This window comes from Neomonachus schauinslandi, chromosome 1 (genome assembly GCF_002201575.2).
Source record: "Neomonachus schauinslandi chromosome 1, ASM220157v2, whole genome shotgun sequence".
Classification (NCBI taxonomy): Eukaryota; Metazoa; Chordata; class Mammalia; order Carnivora; family Phocidae; genus Neomonachus; species Neomonachus schauinslandi.
In genome coordinates this window covers 58,164,546-58,189,511 of record NC_058403.1, presented here as the reverse complement: position 1 = coordinate 58,189,511, position 24,966 = coordinate 58,164,546, and the positions used below count along the sequence as shown (strand labels likewise).

The window sequence follows — 24,966 nt, the reverse complement described above, 5'->3', positions numbered from 1 at the left end:
TTTAAAAGATAAATATGAAATTGCTTCCTTTCCACAAATAAAATAAAAATTATTCATTAGACTTATATTGACTTAATCACCGAATAGGGCTAAGCATTTGGCAGTTTGATAAGCACGGTCATACAACATACTACTACTTTGTATCCATTAGTCACCCTTCATTGTTATCTATGAAAATAGTGGAAATAAAAACACTCCACACTAAACTCTTCTGTTTCATTATTTAATGCTTATGCCTCTATGTGAAAAAGCATAGGCTTTTAACGATGTATAAGACAGGGCACTTGGGTGGCTCAGTCGTTAAAGCTCTGCCTTCAGCTCAGGTCATGATCCCAGGGTTCTGGGATGGAGCCCCGCATCGGGCTCCCTGCTCTGCGGGAAGCCTGCTTCTCCCTCTCCCACTCCCCCTGCTTGTGTTCTCTCTTTCACTGTGTCTCTCTCTGTCAAATAAATAAATGAAATCTTTAAAAAAAAAAAAAAGATGTATAAGACAACATCCTGAAACATTTTAACTTGAAATAAGCAAATTATATTGCAAGTTACATTACACTGAAAGTTAATCTTATCCCAAATCTTCATAATATCCAAAATAACATATGATTTCATGCTACATTAAGTTTTATATGCTATTTAATAACTCCTTCCTATTACGATATACACCTATTCTTGTTGCTTTCCATCATTTAAAAAAAAGCATGATACCTGCTTTTATTTATTTATTTATTTGACAGAGAGAAACACAGCAAGAGAGGGAACACAAGCAGGGGTAAGTGGGAGAGGAAGAAGCAGGCTTCCCAAAGAGCAGGGAGCCTGATGTGGGGCTCAATCCCAGGACCCTGGGATCATGACCTGAGCCGAAGGCAGATGCTTAACGACTGAGCCACCCAGGCGCCCCAAGCATGATACCTACTTTATCCTTTTTTTTTTTTTTTAAAGATTCTATTTATTTATTTCAGAGAGAGAGAATGAGAGAGAGCACATGAGAGGGGGGAGGGTCAGAGGGAGAAGCAGACTCCCTGCCGAGCAGGGAGCCCGATGCGGGACTCGATCCAGGGACTCCAGGATCATGACCTGAGCCGAAGGCAGTCGCTCAACCAACTGAGCCACCCAGGCGCCCCAGCATGATACCTACTTTAAAAACAACTGCTTGCTTTAAAACAATGTGGCATACAGGGGCGCCTGGGTGGCTCAGTCGTTGAGCGTCTGCCTTCGGCTCAGGTCATGATCCCAGGGTCCTGGTATCGAGCCCCACATTGGGCTCCCTGCTTGGTGGGAAGCCTGCTTCTCCCTCTCCCACTCCCCCTGCTTGTGTTCCTCTCTCGCTGTGTCTCTGTCTGTCAAATAAATAAATAAAATCTTTAAGGGCGCCTGGGTGACTCAGTTGGTTAAGCGACTGCCTTCGGCTCAGGTCATGATCCTGGAGTCCCGGGATCGAGTCCCGCATCGGGCTACCTGCTCAGCAGGGAGTCTGCTTCTCCCTCTCCCGCTCCCCCCTCTTGTGCTCTTTCTCTCTCTCACTCTCTCTCTCAAATAAATAAATAAAATCTTTAAAAAAAAATAAAATAAAATCTTTAAAAAAACAACAACAACGTGGCATACATAGTTGACTCATAGAGAAATCAACTCAATGATTATATATAAACTTTGCCTTTATTCACTTGATTCCTACTTTGAGGATAAAAAGTAAATGCAATTTACAACTAAGATTCCTATAGTCACAAATTGTAGGGTTTTCCACCCATATTTGTAAAAAATTAAAAACAAAACAAAACCCTGCTGTAGAAGGGGAAAAATCCAGAAAGTTAGCACAGGCAACCATCTGATCTAATGAGTCAGCAGTCTCTCCTCCATGCTACAGAACACTGCAGTGGCAAATCACAACACCGAGGCCCAGTTCTGTTTCTTCCATTTTACAAGGTCCTCTCTAAATTGCTACTGATTGATGCACTATATGGCAATTTCATTATTCCAGAAATAATGGGGGCTGTTGGGGGGCAAGTATGAGGTGTTATGTAAGAGCTATATACCAAGGTTCCAGGACAATATTATTTACATATAAAATCCTGGGGCACTTAATATTTCATTTTGTACACAGTTTACCTTCTTAGAAAAAGGCATCATAAATCTGTTTGATATTCTTATGGTTAGTCAAAAAGTTATAAAATTAAGTAGAATTCCAGCTAATAACATTACCTTGTATTTACAGAGTACAGTACTACATCATTTTGTGAAACTCGTTCCTATTTAATCTACCCACCCAGCAACTCCATTAGAATGGTTTATGCAGCAGATGACTATGCTTAACTAGTTTCTATTTTTATCTTGCCAACAAAACCCTAAGTTGGCTCCAATTTTGGTAAGCCCATCAAGGTAATTCTAGTTTCTTTGAGAATAACTGGTTTGGAAATGAGCATATAATGATGTTCTGACCAATAAGAAGTAAGGCGAAGTCTGTTGGAAAGCTTGTGGAAATAATTTCTTTGCTCTTTTAAAAGATACAGGCCATGAGAAATACTTTTTTCCCCTTGGGATGTGTTCACCTGCATGGGACGTGCAGCCAACTTGGGACCTTGCAGGGAGCTAATCAAAACAAACAAGCCACTTGCATCTGGGTCCTTGTTGCTTTTACTGGCCTACTAAATTAACCAACCCAAGAAGAAAGGAGTCTCAAGAATAAATATTTTTATGTTCTATATATTTCATATTGCTATTTAAAAAAAGAAGAATGGGTGCGCCTGGGTGGCTTAGTCAGTTAAGCGTCCAACTCTTGATTTCAGCTCAGGCCTTAATTGCAGGGTCATGAGTTCAAGCTCTGCATTGAGCTCCATGCTTGGTGTGGAGCCTACTTAAAAAAAAAGTTAAATAAATAAATAAATAAGAATGGATAGACCAAAATGTTAAGAATAAAGGCAACCATAGATCATTACTTAAATAGTTTACAAAAATTACTGAGATAGACAATAAGGAAATGTGCAGACAAAAGTGGGAACCAAAGAGTAGAGAAGTACAGAAAAATCACAGATGGCAAACCAGACTAACGGAATCAGGAAAAATTTATTCCTGCTGGAATAAAACTTTTTGAGAACATGCACACATACACCCCTCCATTTATCAAAATAAAGGCATTCCTGTAAAAGAAATAGTAAATATAAAAGCTAGGTGGACAATTAAGTGGGGGAATAGAATTCAAACTATCAGCTACATATGCTCTAGGTTTATTGACAGGCCTGCCCACAAACAATTTTTATAGCATTTCTAGAAATAAGCAATTAGATTCCTTTCACTTCAAATTTTTATAAATAAAATGGTACTACAGAGTGTGATAGTCCAAAGTTTTTAGCTAAGAAACCAAAATACTGTATTTACTGTATAAGTTCTATGGTATGAATTTATAGGCAAGAAGCCTATGATCAATGATAAGCCATTATATGAATATACTTGAATATCCCTGCTTTCAAGGAGCATGTTTATTATTTTCTGGCCCCTTCCTACACACAGCAAAGTATCTTGCACAGCAGTAACTTGATAAAAATGTCCAAAAATGAAAATAGATAATATCAACTACTATTCATCACGCACACATCACACTCCAGGCATTATGTTAAAAAATGGGCACATCTCATTTAACACTTAAGTCTTATGACACTGGTGGTGTTTGATTAGGAAATAGGTTTTGTGACATAAGCCACCTACTCACGACAGAGCTATAGAGTGGTGAAGCCCAGATTTAGTCTGGTTTTAACGTGTAGGCATTTTACAACTTATCATTCAAAAGACCTTATTTCACCCAATAGCTCTATTACCTTTTCTTTTTTTTTTTTTTTCACATTTAATCAGATTCTTCTATATTAATGCATATAAGCTTCAGAACAAATCAATCTCAACCAGGAACAATTCACATTATAAAAAATTAGAATAAGAGCTAATACTCAATTTTCTACGTTCAGAATGTCTGAGAAAGTATTTTTGACTATTATAAAAGTTTATTTAACAAAAAAGTTCAGTATGAAAATGCACACAACCTGATTTTTATATTGTAGTAAAACAGATATTATGGAGGGGACATGTGGAAGCAGTTGATTTCTTCTGATGAACACACCCATTGTTTATACTCGCTCCAAGGCTTCTAACATGATGATACTATTTCCTCATATTACCACCATTCCAATATTGTTCTGTTGCCCACTAGTTGCCATCTCCACATATTCATCTATCACAAGATTCATAAATGGATCGAACCCCCGCAATATTCCTTGGACATGCCTGCCACCATTTAATTTCAATGACAATTTCTTGTCCATAAATTTTTTCAACTCGGGAGGGTGAGCTTTGCTCATGGTGTCCACTCCGCGAGCTCAAAGATCTTACCTTTTCTTTTTTAAAACCAAGGGTACCTGTTTTTCATTAGTAGCTGACTCTATATTAGAATTACAAAGGTTATTATGTAGGCAAAAGGGTGATGAAGAAAAAAAGGTGACAGATCATTCACAAACTAAAGAGTAAATAGTAGAACCACCAAGAATTGACTGCTCCTAAGATATCCATCACCTAAAAAACTAAGATTCTTTTTTTAAAAAAAAGACTTATCTATTTATTTGGGGGGTGGGGAGGGGTAGAGGGAGAAAACAGGGAGAGAAGCAGACTCCTCGCAGAGTGTGGAGCCTGATGCAGGGCCCAATCCCACCATCCTAAGATCATGACCTGAGCCAGGATCAAGAGTTGGATGCTTAACCAACTGAGCCACCCAGGTGTCCCAAAAAACTAAGATTCTTAAAGAACAGTGCAAATGCCATTATTTTATTAGTGCCTAGCTTTATAATACAAACCTAACCAACTGATTATAATAGCAAAGAAAGAAAGAGAGGGAGGGAGAGAGAGAAGACTGTCATTGAAGTGCAAAATAAATGGGCACATCTAAGTGGAAAATGACCATCTTTGGAGCAAATAAGAATATTAATGAAAACAGACTCAATTTTGTTACTGTTAATAACAGGGAATAGTAGTGGAAACTTCCTGGTTACTAGGCTGTCATAAATTTGGAACAATGAAGCTACATAAATAGTACCTGAGTGAGAAATTCCTCTTATTTTTCTTACTTCTTAGAAAACTTAAACTGGAGTGTAAAAAAGTTCTAGTGAAGGGGTGCCTGGGTGGCTCAGATGGTTAAGCGTCTACCTTCGGCTCAGGTCATGATCTCTGGGTTCTGGGATCAAGCCCCATGTCAGGCTCCCAACTCACCGGGGAGTCTGCTTCTCCCTCTCCCTCTGCCTCTCCCCCTGCTCATGCTCTGTCTCAAATGAATAAATAAAATCTTTAAAAAAAAAAGTTCTAGTGAAGCTCACATTAATATCCCCTTTTGACTTTTTGTGAATTTTTAGAACATTTTCTCAATTTCAGGTTGAAAAAAATGAGTTCCTGAAGAAAGTCCTTTATTTATACCCTAACTTACCTATGATGTAAAAGCCAAGAGAGCCAAATGATATAAATAGTAAAGAAAATAAGCATTACATACTTTTCTTTAAAATTTTTTTCAAAAGCAACATGCTTACAATTTTTAAAATACTCAGAGGTAAGTCTCATCACTTAAATGTTGACTTATTTCTTCACTATTTTTGACATACTTGTAATCAATACTGTAATATATTCTCACATATTCTGAGAGTTCTCACATAAGTATCATCTTAAACTGTATAATATTTCATTAAAGGAATACCATAGCTTACCTAAATAATTATCCTTACTGGGTACCAAGACAGCTTCCCACGTTTTGCTATTTTTATCTTTTACAATTTGCTAGTATACTTTTATTGATTTTAACTTACTGACTGGGGGAAGCCAAGGTAAGGCAACCAATTAAGGATCCATAAGGATACTCTTCATGCTGATGTCTCAAAAGAGCAATTCTTAAACACACACACACACACACACACACACTCCTACCTAGAAGCAATACCATATTTCATCTAATCTAAGATACCATCAATTTTTTTTTTTAAGATTTTATTTATTTATTTGACAGAGAGAAACACAGCGAGAGAGGGAACACAAGCAGGGGGAGTGGGAGAGGGAGAAGCAGGCTTCCCGCCAAGCAGGGAGCCCAACGTGGGGCTCGATCCCAGGACCCTGAGATCATGACCTGAGCCGAAGGCAGACGCTCAATGATTGAGCCACCCAGGCGCCCCTGAGATACCATCAATTGTAACATACTCTTCTATTACACTCCAGAAATTGCAGGACAGATATTAATTTCACAGATGTTAAAATGTGAGGGGGAAATGTATTTCCTAGAAACAATAATATACGGTATTAAAACTGAATACAGTACAGTAATATTTATACAGAAGGAGGTCAGACTTGTCCACCATCATTAGAATCAAGACTAAGAAATAGAAAAACAGATTTCTAAACTGCTGATATGACTGTCTTTAAAAGTTTCTACAGTTTCAAAAGACCTTCATATTGTCTTGACTCAATTTATGCATAATTAAAAATTATTACCTAATATTTTAGATCACTGCAGATTTAAAGTAACAAAATACCAAATTATTAGAGAGCTACACTCCAAGAATAAATAAAAAGTAGATAATGAAAGAGATTGTGAATTAAGGGTCATAAGAATGACCTATAACCATCAAGGAAAGGTCAATTTGGGTTTATTATCTTCTAAGAAATACAGGAAGCAACTTGGCAATATGCAACAAGGCCCTTAAAATAAATGTTCAAACCCTCTGATTATAAATTGTACCTCTGGGAATATATTTGACATGTGGATAAGAATTTATTTACATATGTGTTTAACACTGCAAAAGTGAAAAACGAGAAATAGCTTTAAGATCTAATAACAAGGGGCGCCTGGGTGGCTCCGTCAGTTAAGTGGCTGCCTTCGGCTCAGGTCATGCATGATCCCAGGGTCCTGGGATAGAGCCCCGTATCAGGCTCCTTGCTCAGCGGGGAGTCTGCTTCTTCCTCTCTCTGCCTGCTGCTCTGCCTACTTGTGCTCTCTCTCTGTCTCTCTGTCAAATAAATAAATAAATAAATCTTAAAAAAAAAAAGATCTAATAACAAAATGAAGTTATTAGTTTATTTGAAATCCTACAGTCTTCTCCCAACCCCAGTGTATTTAATAATAATAATGAAATTTCTTGTGTTAAATAGTCTGCAAGTCCAAGTTCAGAGTACCAAGCACTGTCCTTAGTAAATTCTCTTCTGAGAGGACCCTTAACCTTCATGGCCTCTGAGCACTGCAATGGCTGTTTGGCTTTTGGATAGGTTGTCTCAGATAAACTGTGGCTGAAGTGACCATACCAATTAAAAAAAATGTCAGCGGTCATGTATGAGAATTATCCCCCCCTGCCTTTTTTTAAAGATTTTATTTATTTTTTGACAGAGAAAGACAGGGAGAGAGGGAACACAAGCAGGGGGGAGTGGGAGAGGGAAAAGCAGGCTTCCCGCTGAGCAGGGAGCCTGATGTGGGGCTCAGTCCCAGAACCCTGGGATCATGACCTGAGCCGAAGGCAGACACTTAACGACTAAGCCGCCCAGGCCGCCCCGAGAATTATCCCCTTTAAAAGTAATCAACCTAGGGGGTGCCTGGGTGGCTCAGTTGGTTAAGCGACTGCCTTCGGCTCAGGTCATGATCCTGGAGTCCCAGGATCGAGTCCTGCATCAGGCTTCCTGCTCAGCAGGGAGTCTGCTTCTCCCTCTGACCCTCCCCCCCTCTCGTGCTCTCTCTCTTTCATTCTCTCTCAAATAAATAAAATCTTTAAAAAAAAAAGTAAGCAACCTAGAAAATTTTCAACTACTTAAAAAAAAAGTCACTGCTCAAAATACTAAGAAACTTCTCTTAAAAACTGCCTACAATTACCGTATCACTCTTCTAAATGTTAATTAAGGAGAAATTTTCTGGATTGTTTTCCCAAGCAAACATATCACGAACAGCCAACCTGGCCAAATATACGCAATACATATATCTGAGAACAATATACATAGGAGAGTCAGCACCAACAGTGTTGCAGTGAAAATGCTATTACATTTGTATTATAAAGTGATATTTATGTATTCAAATGGATCTGTCCTGTCACTTATTTCATGGATGGAATAGAAGAGATAGAAGGTTTACAAAGTGTACAAAGACACATTAACCCAATGATAAAAGAAGCATTACCATAAACAGGTTCACCTTCAACTCAGGAATTCATAAAATCTCTGCAGTGAAAATATGACCTAAAGGATAAAGTATGCACAGAAGTGGGAAAGAATGCTGCCTAGTATAGACTAGAAAACACTTTACAACATGGATTTAAAGGTATGAGTTTACTCAAAAGTTCACAGACATTTCCAATTCAGAGGGCAAGAAGTTGCATTTCTAATGGTTTGCCTAGTATTCCATGATTAATAACAACTAGGGTTTATTTAACTAAAGTGGCTGTGGGAGAGAAGGATTTAATCACAGAAAGAAGTTTTCAATAGCATGGTTTGTTAAGGAATTAACTTCCAGTTCCTCCTGGTATGTGTTCCCAGTCTTCAATATTGCTCCTTTGTCATACTTGCTACTGCTGTAATTAAAAATCTGTGAACAGAGCTGTTCAATGTCTGTCTCCACTGCCAGACTGTAAATGCCAGGGAAACAGGGACTGTACCTGTTTCATTCACTGAGTACCCCAATTACATAGTAAAGCACCCTGACACATAGTAGACAACTACTAAATACTGCTCAGTGACAATACTGGCAAAGGCTGTGTGGGAAATGTTGAAAATCTTGAAATTTTAATGGTTATTCTGCTTATTATGAATGCTAGAACACCAATAGAACATCTATTCTACAAAGAATAGATAAAATCTCTATTGTTCTGCCTGGTATTATTATTTAAAATTCTATAAACATTGATTAGCTCAAAATGGCTATATAACACAGATATAAGTGGACAACTGACTTTTGACAAAAGTGCAAAGGCAATTCAGTGGGGAAAGTTAGTTTTTTAATAAGTGGTAGAACAAGTCTAAATGCAAATGCAAAAAAAAGGTACTTCAATCCATACCTTGTAGCATATACAAAAATAAACTGAAAATGGATGGTAGACCTAAATGTAAAACCTAAAACCATAAAACTTCCTTTGTGATCTTGGACTAGGTAGATTTATTAGATATAATACTCAAAACACAATCCATACAAGAAAAAATTGAGAAATTGTACTTCATGAAAATTAAAAATTTTTGCTCTTCAAAATATTGTTAGAACAAAAAGCCAAGTTCCAGATTGGGCAAAAATATCTGCAAAGCATAAATGTAATAAAGGACATATCTAGAATATATTTTAAAACTCTCAAAACTGGATTAAAAAAACACAGTTAAAATGATGATCAAAGGGTTTGAACATATACTTCACCAAAGAAAATATATGGATGGTAAATAACTACATGAAAGATGCTTAACATCATTAGACAGATGCAAATTAAAAGCAAAATAAAATGCCACTCCACACATAATAGAATGGCTAAAATTAAAAAGACTGACCATAGGAAATGTTGGTAAGGATATAGAACTAGAACTATCATATACTGGTGGTAGGAATGTAAAATGACACAAGCATTTGGGAAAACAATTTGGCAGTTTCTTAAAAAGTTAAACAGACACCTAACATATGATCCAGCTGTCCTACTCCTTGGTATTTACCCATAAGAAATGAAAGCTTATGGGGGTACCTGGCTGGCTCGGTTGGTAGAGCATGAGACTTGTGATCTGGGGGTTATTAGTTCGAGCCACACCCTGGGTGTAGAGACTTAAAAATAATAAGATCCTTAAAAAATACCTTAAAATAAAAACAATTTAAAAAAGAAATGAAAGCTTATGTCCAAAGACTTTTATATGGATGTTTATAGTAGCTTTATTCATAACAGCCAAAAAGTGGAAAGACAACCCTAATATCTATCAACAGATGAATGGATAAACAAATCGTGGTATAGTTATACAATGGAATAATACTCAGCAACGAAAAAAAAAAAAGAAACACTGAAACGCTTAACAACCTGGAAAAAAATCCCAAAATAATTATGGTAAGTAAAAGGCAGACAGGAAAAAAAATGGTTCTATTTAGGTAAAATTTGAGAAAATGCAAACTAACCTACAGTGACAGAAAAAAGATCAATGGTTGCTTAGAAATGCATAGTGGGGAGGTATGGAAGGAAGGGATCACAAGGAAGCATGAGAAAAAACCTTTTGGAGGTAATGATATGTTCACTATATTGATTGCAGTGATGGTTTCACAGGTGTATACATATATCAAAACATCAAACTGTACAGTTTAAATATGTGTATGTCAATTATACCTCAATAAAACTATTTTTTTCAAAAGCACAAAGTATTAGTAATATGACTCCTATAGGGCATAAATGCTTACATAGTATATATCACATTCATTTTTGTTTTTACTTGTCAACTAATAGTTATAAAAGACAACATGGCTTATGAAACTCATAAGAGAATCTTAACCCCAGGAACATCACAGGGGGAACCATCAAAAACAGCCAAACAGGTTTTTGTCTGTTTGTTTAAAATGAATTTATGTGGCTCCTGATAAGGCTGTATGAGCACACTTCAATACTGTCAAGTTCAGCAAGTCCTGGGAATACTTAACAGCTCAGGAATACAGGAGTCAGATATGCCTTTAAAGTACTTACTCATCTATGTTTTCAGAACAGAACTTAAGGCAATATCTTGGATGAGGATTTAGGAAAATCTTAACCCTATCTTGAATGAATTTTTGAAATATGAGGTATAGAAAGGTTTGTCTTCCAAGACGAAGGTTAAGCTCTAATATTTTGGATATCAAAGTTGCTAAGGTTAATGACTCATTCGGAGGATAAAGGTAGAGGGAGAGTTATTGTCTATTGTTTTATACTGCTCTAGTTTGAAGTAGAAATAGTTCACAATAAAGAATTGATAGCCTGTTTATCTCTGCCTCTTTATAGGTATTTCCCCCACCCTCGTTATCCAACAGTATCTTTGGGTGAGGATGAGATCATATTTAAAACACTCACATACACACACTCTGCTGAAAAATAGCAAGTACTATAAATCTGCATTCAAGTACTGTAGGTACATTCGAGCACTGTAGGTACACTAAGCTGGGACCTGAGCAGATTCTGTATTTTGTGTCTGCTTTGGATCACATTAAAGAATTTGGTGTCAGTCAGCCTGCTTTTTGAATTAATGATAATTTTTTCCTTTTCTTGAAACCAATGAGACAGAGGACACTGAGCAGAAGTATATTTAAAACAATCTGTGGATGGGGCGCCTGGGTGTCTCAGTCGTCAGTCGTTAAGCATCTGCCTTGGGCTCAGGTCATGATCCCGGGGTCCTGGGATTGAGCCCCTTGTCGGGGTCCCTGCTCAGTGGGGAGTCTGCTTCTCCCTCTCCCTCTGCCGTTCCCCCTGCTTGTGCTCTCTCTCTCTGACAAATAAATAAATCTTAAAAAAAAAAAAGGCAGATGCTTTAGAGTTGGATTTGTTGCATGTTTAAAGCATCTGTATTTGTTTCTCATGTTCATCTTTGTTTTCCTCTTTTCATTACCAGTATTATTAACTTGATAGTATATATGTTCTTTATCACAACACATACAAATTTCTTTTTGAAAAGAATTGGAATATATGTAAATAACAAGTAATTTTCAAGCAGTATTGAGAGGCAACATAGCAAGGAGGTTAAGGGCATAAGTACTGGAGATAGACTGGGTCACATCCTGGCTCTGCTACTTCCTAGCAGTGTGACTTTGGGGGAAGTTGCTTTTATCTTTCTTAATTTTTCTCAGCTTTAAAATAAAGATAATAAGAGTATTTACTTTGTTAAGTGTTGTGAGGATTAAATGAATTATATAAGAAAAGTGGTTAGATAACTATTGGCACATAAGATCTATATAAATATTTGCCATTATTATTTAGTTACTATGCTCTTTGTTCAGTTAGGTATATATAGTAATTTTATTACTTGCCTTGTTTTAGCACTCATTGAATCATTCAATAATATTTTTAATCAAGTTGAATGGATAATACATGTACAAAGGCAGTAAAAATTATGTACTTATATGTGTGTGTTTTCTCCTTTCTCAATCCTTATTTTTTTTCACAAAGGTAATACCTCTTCACATTGTTCTGGACATTACATTTTTCACTTAGCAATGTTATCTTGGGGATCTTTCCACATTTGTACAGTTAAAGCTACATCATTCTTTTAAATAATAGTCTAGTATTCAATTGTACTAATGTGTCATCATCATCATTTGTAACATTTATTGAGAGTTTACTACTGATCCAGGCACTTTTCTTAATGTTTTAGTTGTATTCATTCATGGAAGCCTCACAGAAACCTTATGAAATAGGTGCTGTATTTGTCCCCATTTCATAAATGAAGCAAATTAGGCATGGGGTGGTTAAATGCCCAGCAATGTCACACAATTCATAATAGGACTCAGAATTTGAATCCAGGGCATCTCTTTCCAGAGTCTATCTTTTTTTTTTTTTTTAAAGATTTTATTTATTTTTTAGAGAGCGAGCGAGAGAGAAACAGCATGAGAGGGGAGAGGGTCAGAGGGAGAAGCAGGCTCCCCGCTGAGCCGGGAGCCCGACATGGGACTCGATCCCAGGACCCCGGGATCATGACCTGAGCCGAAGGCAGACGCTTAACCATCTGAGCCACCCAGGCGCCCCCAGAGTCTATCTTAATATCGCCGAGTATTACAGCTATTTATAGTATGACAAGTTATTTAACTAGTCTCCATAGTAATGGATGTTTACAAACTTTTGCTATAAGGAACAGGCTATAATATTTTGATAATAGGACATTTTGTACACATTAAGGAAATTCCTGGAGATGGAAGAACTGAGTCAAAGGATATGTACATTTTGAAATCTGATGGGTATGGCCAAATTACTCTCCAATTTAGCAATGAACAAAAGTTCAGATTTGTCCTCAGTATTGTGCCGAAATCTGCCAAATCATTTAGCTTGAGTTTTTGGGAAGCTGAGTAGCTAAATGCCTTGAACATTTCTAGCATCCCTGAATTATGAGTGATCTATCATCTTGTGATAGCATAGGCTACCCATCATATCTACTCAGTGTAGCAATGTCAGTGTAACAAAGTATGACATTTGGACTTCTTGTTACTTTCAAATAATGTAAGTATTCTCGTTATGATTTGCAGTGTTGCCTATGTGATTTATGCGTTGAAATGCTATAAACTGAAGTTTGAATGTGTACCATTGAAAGAGCAAAATGCTACAATTGTCAATGTATATTATTAAAAGAGTAAAATGCTATGATGGTTAATAATTGTGAAAGTTGCCAATTTTATGTACCAAAACAATTATGTAAGTGCTTTCAAATAATTAAATAGGGAATCAGATTGCCAGTTAATAAGACCATTGAGAATGTGATAGCTAAATGTTTGAATAATTATGTATTTTCTTGTGAAAAATGGGTTTTCAGTAATCGGTAAGTCCTGGTCTTAGGTAATGAAGAATTAGGCAGTGGGCATTGGGGGGGGAGGGGAGGGGGCTTTATTCAGCTGAATTACAACATCCACAGATTTTTTTATTTTTTATTTATTTTTTTATTTTTAAGATTTTATTTACTTATTTGACAGAGAGAGACACAGCAAGAGAGGGAACACAAGCAGGGGGAAGGGGAGAGGGAGAAGGAGGCTTCCCGTTGAGCAGGCAGTCAGTTAAGTGACTGCGTTCAGCTCGGGTCATGAACTCAGGGTCCTGGGATCGAGCCCCACATTGGGCTCCCTGCTCAGCGGGAGGCCTGCTTCTCCCTCTCCCACTCCCCCTGCTTATGTTCCCTCTCTTGCTGTCTCTCTCTGTGTCAAATAAATAAATAAAATCTTAAAAAAAAAAAAAAAGGTTTATCACCCAAAAAACAATATTAGAGCATTAAGATTCAAAACTGAAAATTTTTTGATACCAATAGCACAGGTTAAATCTGAAAATACCTATGAATACCAATTTTTAAAAACAGTCTAATCATGGTTGTAAAATTTATTAAATAGAGCTAACTACACACAATATAAAGGGGAATTTTAAATAAATTAGTCATAGATAATTTTATTCACAGTAGTTAGCTAATTTTAAAAACAGCCTTGATAGTCTCAAGTAAAAAGAAGTCTATACTGTGAATATATATATCCATTCCAGTTCTCTTTACAAATACATACACACAAAAACATATATATGTATATATATGTATTTACTATACATACAATATGTATATACTATATGCATAAAGGAATACTTACACAAACCAGAGTCACTTTCATTTCACAATAGGAAAAAACAAAATTGTAATACTTTTAAAGTTTCTACAGAAGAAAGTTAAATGGAAAACACTGACCACAATTTATTTCACCAAAATACAGAAGTTGACATCACATTCAATAATCTCCTCATAAAATCTCTCCTTAGAACAAATGAGTATGAGTAATAAATTTTTCAGGATTAAAGTGAAACATAAACTCATGATAACTATACTTCAATTACTGTTTAATTTACTGGTATTTTCCAATATAAAACCACTAATCTTTGTGAATCATGAATTTAGAAGGAAAAATTTTTTACTGCAGCTCATGTCCCTGTTATAATCTCTATATTCCCCTGTCTACTTCATATGAGGACAAAAATGAGATATAAAGACATGTAAAATAAAAGGCAAATTTTTTAAACATAAGCATAAACTCAAAAGTCCCTGCTCTATAGCTCTGTACAATTTTAATACATTTCTATAACCCACTATAGAGATAAAAATTTAAAAAGAGAAGAACTACCTCCTTAAATTGTTTCCACATATTAATAATCATAAGCTTTGGAAAATCTATATAAAAAATATTAAGTCACTGCAGTTGCCAAAATAATGGGACTAATAATGTTGATATTTCTCAGCTTCTATTGATAAATCTGTTTTATAATCTTTGCTATAAGTGCATTTTTCTAGTTCCTCTATTTTTTAGTAATAACCTCAACAAATTCTATTTGTTTCTCTACATCCCAAACCTGTTCCTCAATTTTATAGGATGCCTTAAGTCTCCTTTAAAAATTCAGTATATAGGAGGCGCCTGGGTGGCTCAGTCGTTGAGCGTCTGCCTTCGGCTCAGGTCATGATCCCAGGACCCTGGGATCCAGCCCCACACTGGGCTCCCTGCTCAGCTAGGAGCCTGCTTCTGCTCCTCCCCCCAGCTCATGCTCTTTCCGCTCCCTTGTGCGCTCTCTCTGTGTCTTAAGTAAATAAAATCTTTTTTTTTTTTTTAAAGATTTTATTTATTTATTTATTTGAGACAGAGAGAGTGAGAGACAGAGAGCATGAGAGGGAGGAGGGTCAGAGGGAGAAGCAGACTCCCTGCCGAGCAGGGAGCCCGATGCGGGACTCGATCCCGGGACTCCAGGATCATGACCTGAGCTGAAGGCAGTCGCTTAACCAACTGAGCCACCCAGGCGCCCAGGTAAATAAAATCTTTAAAAAAATTTTTCAGTATATAAAACCAAACCAGATATGAGTAAAGTTAACAAAAATTTACAAAGTATGTACTAGGCCCCCTGTATTCATGATATAATTTATAATTTAATAGCACCTATGGGATAAACTTAAATATGAGAAAAGTTAAGCTTAGATTAAATAAACTGTCCAAGGTCACACATCCTAAATAAGTGGTAGGGCCAGAACCTGAACCCAGGTCTGTATGATTGGGAAATCTATTCTCATAAAGTTTACAGTATATTGCTTTACATTTAAATACCACTTAGTTTTTAAAATACTTTCACATAGATTACCTAGGGTTTATCTCACTTGATAAATACCCTTGAGAGGAAGATTTCTCAAGTATCAAATCCTAAGCCTCCACTCCCAACTTTACTTTAAAAAGCATGTAACTAAAGCGGCAAGGCTGAACACTCCTCCTCTGATTTTTATTTTAGTGCTGTATCACTTGTAGCCTACACAGAGCCACATTTTTAAAAAATTTTATTTTATTATGTTATGTTAATCACCATACATTACATCATTAGTTTTTGATGTAGTGTTCCATGATTCATTGTTTGCGTATAACACCCAGTGCTCCATTCAATACATGCCCTCTTTAATACCCATCACCAGGCTAACCCCTCTCCCCACCCCCTCCCCTCTAGAACCCTCTGTTTCTCAGAGTCCATAGTCTCTCATGGTTCGTCTCCCCCTCCGATTAACCCCCCTTCATTTTTCCCTTCCTAATATCTTTTTTTTTTTAACATATAATGTATTATTTGTTTCAGAGGTACAGATCTGTGATTCAACAGTCTTACACAATTCACAGTGCTCACCGTAGCACATACCCTCCCCAGTGTCCATCACCCAGCCACCCCATCAGAGCCACATTTTGACAACTCACTCTTCTTCCCTTCTCTTCCATATTTGGATGATAACCATATCTACTAGTGAACATATACACTGTGAAAATAAGTTGATCACTGCGTTAATAAAGTCTACGTTTCTGTCTATCCATGATTTGGATGGTTATTATTACCAATTTATATTTGAAAACTAATACCTAGTACACAACTTTAGAAGGAGCTATGATTTTTAAGAGGTTTAAAACTAGTTTAACCTTCCTAACTGTCAAACATTCATCCAATAAATAAATAAATAAAATTTACTAAAGACTCATCAGGTACTTCAGCATCCTGGTTCTAAAGACAACAGTAGAGTCACTAGCCTTGAACTCCTAGAAGCTTTATGGTTTACTAAGGAACAGCCCAGCCAACAGTAATCAAATACAATGTGCTAGAAGTGAAAATAGAAGAACAGAAAATACTGTGTGTGCTATAGGACTAAGGGGCTAGTTCTGCCAATAGGGGGACAAAGCATTTTTGGTGGTGCTGATAATCTATAAAGGCAGAGAAATGTTAAGAAGACTTCGACCTCAGAGTAAGCAGTGTCAGGGACCTTAACACAAAAACTCTTGTGGGTCAATTACTGTTGGGACTACAGCACAATTCCCTAATGAATGTTAAGGTTTTTCCATGTAATATTCATAAACTGATAAAAAGCTAGTTTCAGGGGCGCCTGGATGGCTCAGTCAGTTAAGTGTCTGACTCCTGATTTTGGCTAGGGTCATGATCTCAGGGTTGTGGGATCAAGCCCCAAGCCTCAGGCTCTGCGCACTCAAGCGTGGACTCTGCTTAGCCCTCTCTCTCTGCTCCTACCCCAGCTCTCTCTATCTCTAAAATAAATAAATAAAATCTTAAAAAAAACAATAAAAAAAGGCAAACTAGTTTCAGAAATGGCTTTCTAGCTTCATCACTTGTTTGTGTATGAATTATGAATAATGTTAAAGCTCTTTTTCACACTCAACTTTAATAGCAATTTAGTCACCAATTTCTGCTGCTAATTTCGTCACCAATTCCTGCTGCTAATTTCATTAGTGGTCTAAGCTACTGCTTTCAGAGTTCCCTAAAATTGGGGAAATTGTGAAGTAAAACTGCAGACTCATTCACAACCTCTTTCATATTGACATCTTCCCCTCTAGGATTCAACGCTCTTTAGCTGGTTTTTCTCTTTCCTACTTTGGTCTCACCCAGACAGGACTGGTTTGGACTTCCAGAGCTTTTAAAAAATGTGGCTTATTTGGTGGAATGTCACCTGGCCAATGAAGCAACACTGCTTATGTTTTTCTCTCCTCTAGAGATCAGAGACCATCACTCTGGAGCAAACTAATAGATGAAACTATATTTATTTTGGTAGCAGGCATGGCTACATAAACATACCTGTAGACTAGGACCATAGCTAAAACTGTAAATCCAGGATAGTGGTCTTATTTATTACATAGGGAAAGCAACAAACATTTTTTAAAGTTATGTTTTCTAGCAAAGAGCATCAATAGGTCAGTTTTTCTATTTTGAACTTACTATAAAAATATTTTGTTAAATTAATATTACACTAGAATTTTAACCTTTTGTTCCCCTTAACAAAATCAGTTTATTGTAGAGAATTTGGATGATACAGAAAAACAAAAACAAATCAGTCACATCCACTACTCAAAGATAAAGAATTCCATCTTCCTCACTTTTCAGCCGTCTTTCTAATGGATTCTTTTATTATGTTGGCTAGAAAACTACAAGGTTTAACAGAGGATATGACTTTTCAGATTTTAAAAAAGTATAATTTAAATTTTAAAAATCATAATTTCTGTAAGGTCTTTCAATTTAAAAGAACCAGGGGACTTTCTGAGTTTGCAGTATAAATAAAGGAGTTTAACCCCAAACTGAAAAACACTCTTCCCTAAAGCACATTGTTTAGGGTCAAAACACTGGTTACTACATTATATATGAAGTGGGAGTACATTGGGCTGGGCAAAAACCTAAGCAAAATAATTCTGTATTTTCACAAATCACTATTCATCAAAATCTGAAGAAATCACTTGGAGTTATACAAATTGGAAGGCTAAGGAGTAATATAAGTGCTACTTAATATAAATTTACCACTGGTCAGGAATTGATTGGGAACAGCAATTAAGTAGGATTTCAGGTAGAAAGGACAAAAGAGAATGTCAAAGGCAGAAAATATGAAGTAAGCGGTATCTTGACTTAACCTTCTTGCCTCTAAGTTTAAGGTCAAATTGATTTCATTTTATTTCCAGCCCAATCAGTTTCTTAAGAATTACTTCCCTGTCGGGGAAACCAGTCACTTTTCCATAAGCTAGTCTGGGTCTCCTGCAGAGCACGAAACCGCAACACCATCATCTTTCAACGCCTCCCCATTCAATTGAGACTGTCGCATTACCAACACCTCCTGTTTTGAAGCCAATACATCTTTATTCTTTCAACTGTTTTCTCCCTTCCTGCACCATAAAATCAGAGAAAGGTAAAAGGCCTGTTTTTACCCTTCCAGGCCCAACCAAATTCTGTGAGCATCTACAGAACGCCTCACACAGGGAGGTCAGATTAAAAACTCCGAATTACTGAGAAAGCGCATTTGGAGCAAGCTTTACAGTGACTCCGCAGTGAGGGCCACATCAGTGGCATTCTCTCCCAAGCCTGTCTCACCGGAGACGCCTCTGCCTCCAGGGTTTTTCCTACCTCCCAGCTTCCCAGCCCAAGGCTGAAGACCGAGCAGGGCCTCTGCAAAAGAATGGGCTTTGGAGAATAAGACCTGGAGACTACTGCGGACCCTGAGAAATGGCTGAACCAAACCCACTACCCGAAGCCCCAAAGACTCCGAATAGAGAACCATAATGGCCGCACTCATCCCCAACCCCGGGAAAGGTAGACGTCTCACCCCTCAGTGGCGGGGGCGACCACAGTGGGGGAAGCGAGGGTCAGAACTGGAAAAAAGAGCTTCCTAGCCAGTGCAGGATGACAGCGGGGAGGAAGCCCCGGACAACAGAGGCCGCCGTTCACACTTTCTCTTCTCTTCCCACCCCCTCTCCTATTCCCACCAGTCGCCGGTTACCGGTCGCCGCTCACCTACCGGGGCGCGAGGTGCAGAAACAGTACGGATCACGGACCAGAGGCTCTGTCACTGCGGGAGGGGAAGTCTTCAGCTGCAGAAGGGGGCGGGCCTAGACAGTCACGTGACCTCGAGCTCCGCCCTGCCGCCCCGAGGCAGGCGTGCTGCATTTCGAGGACCTGTATTTTTGCGAATCGTTTTAACATTAACTTTCTTGCGATGAAATCAGAGAAAAAACAAAAATTTCACAAAGATTGTGTCGTAAAGTGTAATGTAGAGGGCGTGCGTGAAATGGGTTAAAGTGCATTGCTAAGGAAGTGACGTTTATGCTATGGTCTAGGGACCGGAAATGGCGACGACGTTCTGTCCCACAGTGGCCCGCCGGTAAAATACCAGGCTTAATCCCAGGCAATCACATGATCTCAAAACTTGGATCGTGCTGGACAGAAGCCAAGTTATCCGGCCGATTGTTAATTACGTTGGTCTTAAAAACATCTCATTTGTTTGAGTCTACCACAGATTTCTTTACATTTAGAAGAACCATCTTTATAAAATCTTATTAAGAGACAGCGTTTGAAGGTCATTCTGGAGACTACCAACTGGAAGAACAAGACCGGGTCGGGGAAGATCGATCTTGCTAAAATTGGAGAAGAGAGGGAAGGGTGGAAAAATCCGGATTTTACCGCCAGGGCCTACCACGCAAGCCCCACAAGTAGTGTCGTAAGGGATGGGAGGAGAAAGATGACGCCACAGGCCACAGCCCAGTAGGAAAATGGAGGTCCTGAAGTGGAGGGGGAAGGGTGCGCGGAGGCCAGCAGTGCGGCTGCGCGCGAGGCGGCCGGCGCGCCGGCGCGCAGAGGGGGCGGGGTGAAAGGTCACAGCGCGGCGGCGGGTCTGGCTGGCGGCTGCGGCGGGCGGGAGTGGATTGCCCGGTGTGCACGTGTGGAGAAGCGGCGGCACAGCGCGGCGGCGGGAGACACCCCCGCCCCCTTCGGAGACGCAGGGCTGCGCTTGACTCTCGCGGCCTCCGTCACCCGCTCAGCTCCCTGCCTTAGGCGGGGAGGCCGGCTTGTGGGGGTTGAGTGGCCCGAGCTGAGGGCGCGGAGAGCTCAGGGCGGCGACGACAACGGCGTTGATATCGGTGGTAACAACGGCCTCAGCAGGCGGGGAAGATGAAAGGGTGAGGAAGGGCAGCCGGGCAGGGCCGGGCCGGCAGGGAAGAGGGGCTGCGAAGACGGGGAGAGACTCCGGGCGAAGACCCGGCGGAGGGAGATTTCTGGGCTTCTCTCTGTTCAACGGAGGGGGCGGATGCTCGGCGCGGGGCTGTTGGCGGGCTGAAGGGCCAGCAGAGGCAGGACCCGGGGAAGCCAGGATTTCGGCCCGGGGGGCGAGTGTGGGTTGAACGGAGACTAGCAGCTGAGTGGGGCAACAGGGAAAAGCTCTTGTGAGGCGCCTTGGGTCTCCTACCCGGGAGCGGACGGCTGAGCCACCCCCGGCCCACCACTCCAACTGGAGTGGACTGGTTGTCCTCTTCAGATCCATGCTCAACCCTAGGACCTGCGGTCTCTGACACCTTTCAGTCTTATTCACACTTGGGAGTTGTGCAGAACCTTCTGGAGCGAGAAAGAATTGGAATAAAGAGCATGGAGAGGAGTATTAAGAGCTAGTGACTCAACTGGATTTGGGTTGGGTCAGAGCGAGTGGAGGAGGGGGAGAGAGCGTGAGCTCTGTAGTCTTGGGGTGCCAAAATGTTTAAGGAAGTATTGTTGATCAGTAGGTGGAGCTATTGCTCCAGTAGTTTGCTACTGCCCCTGTGTCTGTGGGGGTGGGGGGTCCTTGATTACTACTACGAAGCTTTTTTCAGGTGATTAGCAAAATTAATATTTTTTCAGTTTCCCTTTTGGATAAAATTAGGGATTATTTTGGTTCAACTACTTCCATTTGGCCATCACCATACTATTAAATTATATACTATTAAAATATTAATTACATAACACGGTGTTTTAAAATATTTCCTAATTTAGCCGTTTTGGAGCTCTCCTTTTATCAATGTTAAAAGCTTTCTGAGATGGCTGAATTTTTTTCTATTATAGCAAGTCAGTTAAAGAATTGTTACTATGTGTTGAGTTAGTGAAGCCTTTCAAACTGTTCAGCCTTTTGAGGATGAAATAAAAGTCAGTCTTCGAGATAATCTCATGCTGCCTAAAACAACAAGGCTCTCGGTGTGTATATGTGATTGGAGTCGAAGAGGTCCAAGAAGGGTTAATTGGCCTTAGGTCTGTACATGATTCCTTACTCTGATTTTGCTTTAAATATTGGAAATTCATTCTAATGCTGAATTGTGTGTTTTACATTAAATTCAGAAATCGTGAAATTTTCATAGTACCTGCACTATATTAAACATCAAGTTCTGAAGTTCCGATCAGGATACTAATTGAGGTATGAGAAGTATTTGTAGCACTTGAATCATGATCTAGGAAGTTTGGCTATTATATTTATGATCCAGTATAATTTAGTGAGATTTTTCTTTTCCCTTGAACATGGGTGCTTTCTCTTACTCCTTTATTCTTTTTTTTTTTTTTTTTTAAGGTTTTATTTATTTGGTAGCAGGAGCAGGGGGGAGAGGGAGAAATAGACTCCCTGCTGAGCAGGGAGCCCTGGGGGGCTGGATCTCAGGACCCTGGGACCATGACCCCAGACAAAGGCAGACGCTTAATGGACTTAGGCACCCAGGTGCCCCTCGTTTTTTATTCTTATCGGCACACAATACTCATCTTGTTCTGTTAGAGTACTAAAAATGAGGCTGAATAGTTCCTGAGTTGAGACTGCATGGATTTATAAAGGAGGACTTCCAAGAAATTATTCTGGGTGTTTAGATCCAAATCTTTGGTCTAGCTCAGTCTTGCTAGACCATGTAATGTTCTTTCTGATACCTAACTTGGCAATAGAAATGGGGTCAAACAGTGGTATTATTCACAATCTACCTTCAGTTAATACACTCATGAGGCATTATCTTTTTACTTAAAATGGTGATTTATGTGTAACAATGGTGATTTATTATTCTGGGGATGGTGGCAAATCCCCAGAAATGAGTAACTGGCCAAATCTAGAGGAAATTTATAGTTACTGAATTTTACCGCAAGCCAGCAACTATCCCCGAAATGAAGAGTCTTTAAGTCTAGTTCCTATCACTTATGATGGGAAACTTAAAGTTGTGTTCCTTTTTTTTTTTTTTTTAAGATTTATTTATTTATTTATTTGACACAGAACGAGAGAGAGAGAGAGAGAGAGAGAGAGAAAGCACAAGCAGGGGGAGGGGCAGGCAGGCAGAGGGAGAAGCAGGCTCCCCGCTGAGCAAGGAGCCAGATGTGGGGCTCGATTCCAGGACTCTGGGATCATGACCTGAGCGGAAGGCAGCCGCTTAACCGATTGAGCCACCCAGGCACCCCTTAAGTTGTGTTCCTGATGGTAAACTTTTAAGATGATTTCACAGGAATAGTCTCTTTAACATCCCGGATGAAGAACTACCAGGTAAGATGGGACTTCAAAACTTTTTCCATTTCTAAGTCTTATATTAAGGCACAGAAAAAATGAAGGCAATAGACATTATTTAAAAAGATTCTAAGGTCCTATAGTTCAAAGATTTGTATCACCATGCACAATGTGGTTAGCATTATAGTCCTGACTCTTGATTTGGAAAGGCCTGTGAAAACGAAACCGTGGTCCTGATTATATATTTTTGTATGAAATTTTATTTGCTAAGTGTTTTACTGTATATTGAGCTAACTCTATAAGTTGAATAGAAATACCTAAAATTCGAAACATGAAGAACTTCTGACTCTAAATCAATCTATTTAAATGTTTTATGTCGTTGCCTGTATTGCCTATCATTTTCAAACTTTTAAAACTTTATCTTTAAAACTTTTAAAACTTTATTTTAAAACTTCTTCATATTTATACTTTGTTTTTGTTAGTAATAGCAGTAGGACATTCCATTGTGTTGGCATGTATTTGCCTTTCCTCCATACAGTTTTTAATTACTGCATGTATTTATATGCATGGTCGAGAAACTTGAGGGTATATTACAAGATGTTATTTCCTTTGTACTGAAGCTGCTTGTTTTTATGGACCAGGGATGTTGTAGGTTGAATTTGTGGATGGTAAGCTGATAATTTTTATCTATTATTCTCTAGGGAAGGTGATACTCAAGCAAGAAGTCACAGCCATGACTGAGATGGCAATATAACTAGTTAGTATAATAGAGAGTAAAACTGAATCCATATACCTTTGAATTGTAGCAAAGAGGTATAAATTAGTTCTAGTAAAAGTGTCTTTAGCGGCGCCTGAGTGGCTCAGTCTGTTGAGCTTCTGGCTCTGGATCTCAGCTTGGGTTTTGATCTGGTTGGGAGTTCGGCACCATATTGGGATCTATGCTGGGCGAGGAGCTTACTTAAAAAAAAGAAAAGTCCTTAACAAAATATGAATACATGCAAAGTAAAGATGGGGAAGTAGATAATAATATATACAATATATAGAATGGTGCAGTTCAAAATAGGAGATTCTGCAGTCAAAAGAATCTATGTTAAAGTATGGTTACCTCTGACAGCATAAGGAGCACAAGAGAGTTTTCTGAAGTGCTAGAAATATTCTCTAACTTTACTTTGGGTATCGACTGCGTAGATGTATACATATGTAAAAAAGTCAATGAGGTGTGAACAAGATTTGTGCTCTTTACCATACATATTCTATACTTCGGTAAAACAGGTGGTTTTTTGTTTTTTTTTTAAGGTTGTACTGCTGTTTTTGTAGAGGGGACAGGCAGTGAGGCTGAAGGAGAATTCACTAACTTCTGTAAACCTCCAATTCATACTCCTCCTATGAAGCCGGTCATTTGTGGGATGTGGATTGAGATACTGTATTTTAAAATACTTTGTAATATTCCCTTGCTTTGTTGAGACGAATTCACATAAAATATAACCTACCCGTGCCACAATTTTTTAGAAAGTCAGTATAATGGTGTAACCAACATAAGGGAGAAATAAAAGTAAACTATAAGATATTTATTTCAATATGTAAATGATCAGGTACAACTACACCATAAATCATAAGATCAGATGTTTGTATCTGTCTGTAAATAAAATCATTATATAATTTAGAAAGATCTGCTACCAATACACATGTGTGCATTGGTGACTAATGCTGTGTTGCCATCAGTGTTGTGATTTTTTTTCCAAAAATTGTGTACAACTGTTGGTAAAGTTCTGAACAAAGAATAATCATGAATTTTGGGGTTGAAAAAGATTTTTAAAGGTTATCCATATAAAGCATTATCTTCCGGGGCGCCTGGGTGGCTCAGTCGTTAAGCGTCTGCCTTCGGCTCAGGTCATGATCCCAGGGTCCTGGGATCGAGCCCCGCATTGGGCTCCCTGCTCGGCGGGAAGTCCGCTTCTCCCTATCCCACTCCCCCTGCTTGTGTTCCCTCTCTTGCTGTGTCTCTCTCTG

The 24,966-nt window shown here is 38.7% G+C and overlaps 3 protein-coding genes across 5 annotated transcripts in view; 1 reads left to right on the top strand and 2 right to left on the bottom strand.

The window, feature by feature from the left end:
- ATP6V1A (ATPase H+ transporting V1 subunit A) overlaps window positions 1–19,966 on the bottom strand; it is a 58,115-nt gene extending 38,149 nt beyond the window's left edge. The window contains exon 1 of one of the 2 annotated variants that reach the window (XM_044919700.1): window positions 19,482–19,966. The gene's annotated coding sequence lies outside the window, so the exon portion shown is untranslated. The remainder of the gene's footprint in view (window positions 1–19,481) is intronic. The other variant, XM_021692384.1, reaches the window with a different exon arrangement.
- Window positions 4,134–4,357, bottom strand: LOC110582380 (small nuclear ribonucleoprotein G-like). Its single transcript, XM_044919710.1, has one exon. It carries the CDS (start codon window positions 4,335–4,337, stop codon window positions 4,149–4,151), a length of 189 nt encoding a protein of 62 aa, XP_044775645.1. The 5' UTR covers window positions 4,338–4,357; the 3' UTR covers window positions 4,134–4,148.
- A 373-nt stretch (window positions 19,967–20,339) lies between the features above and the next one.
- The window catches only part of NAA50 (N-alpha-acetyltransferase 50, NatE catalytic subunit), a 27,569-nt gene continuing 22,942 nt past the window's right edge, over window positions 20,340–24,966 (top strand). For both annotated transcript variants that reach the window (XM_021692490.1, XM_021692489.1), the window contains exon 1: window positions 20,340–20,644. In XM_021692490.1, the coding sequence (XP_021548165.1) occupies window positions 20,637–20,644 (8 nt within the window). In that variant the 5' untranslated portion in view covers window positions 20,340–20,636. The remainder of the gene's footprint in view (window positions 20,645–24,966) is intronic.

Bases quoted from the DNA above. Each gene is read 5' to 3' on its own strand.
- LOC110582380 (XM_044919710.1), bottom strand. From the start codon at position 4,337: ATGAGCAAAGCTCACCCTCCCGAGTTGAAAAAATTTATGGACAAGAAA.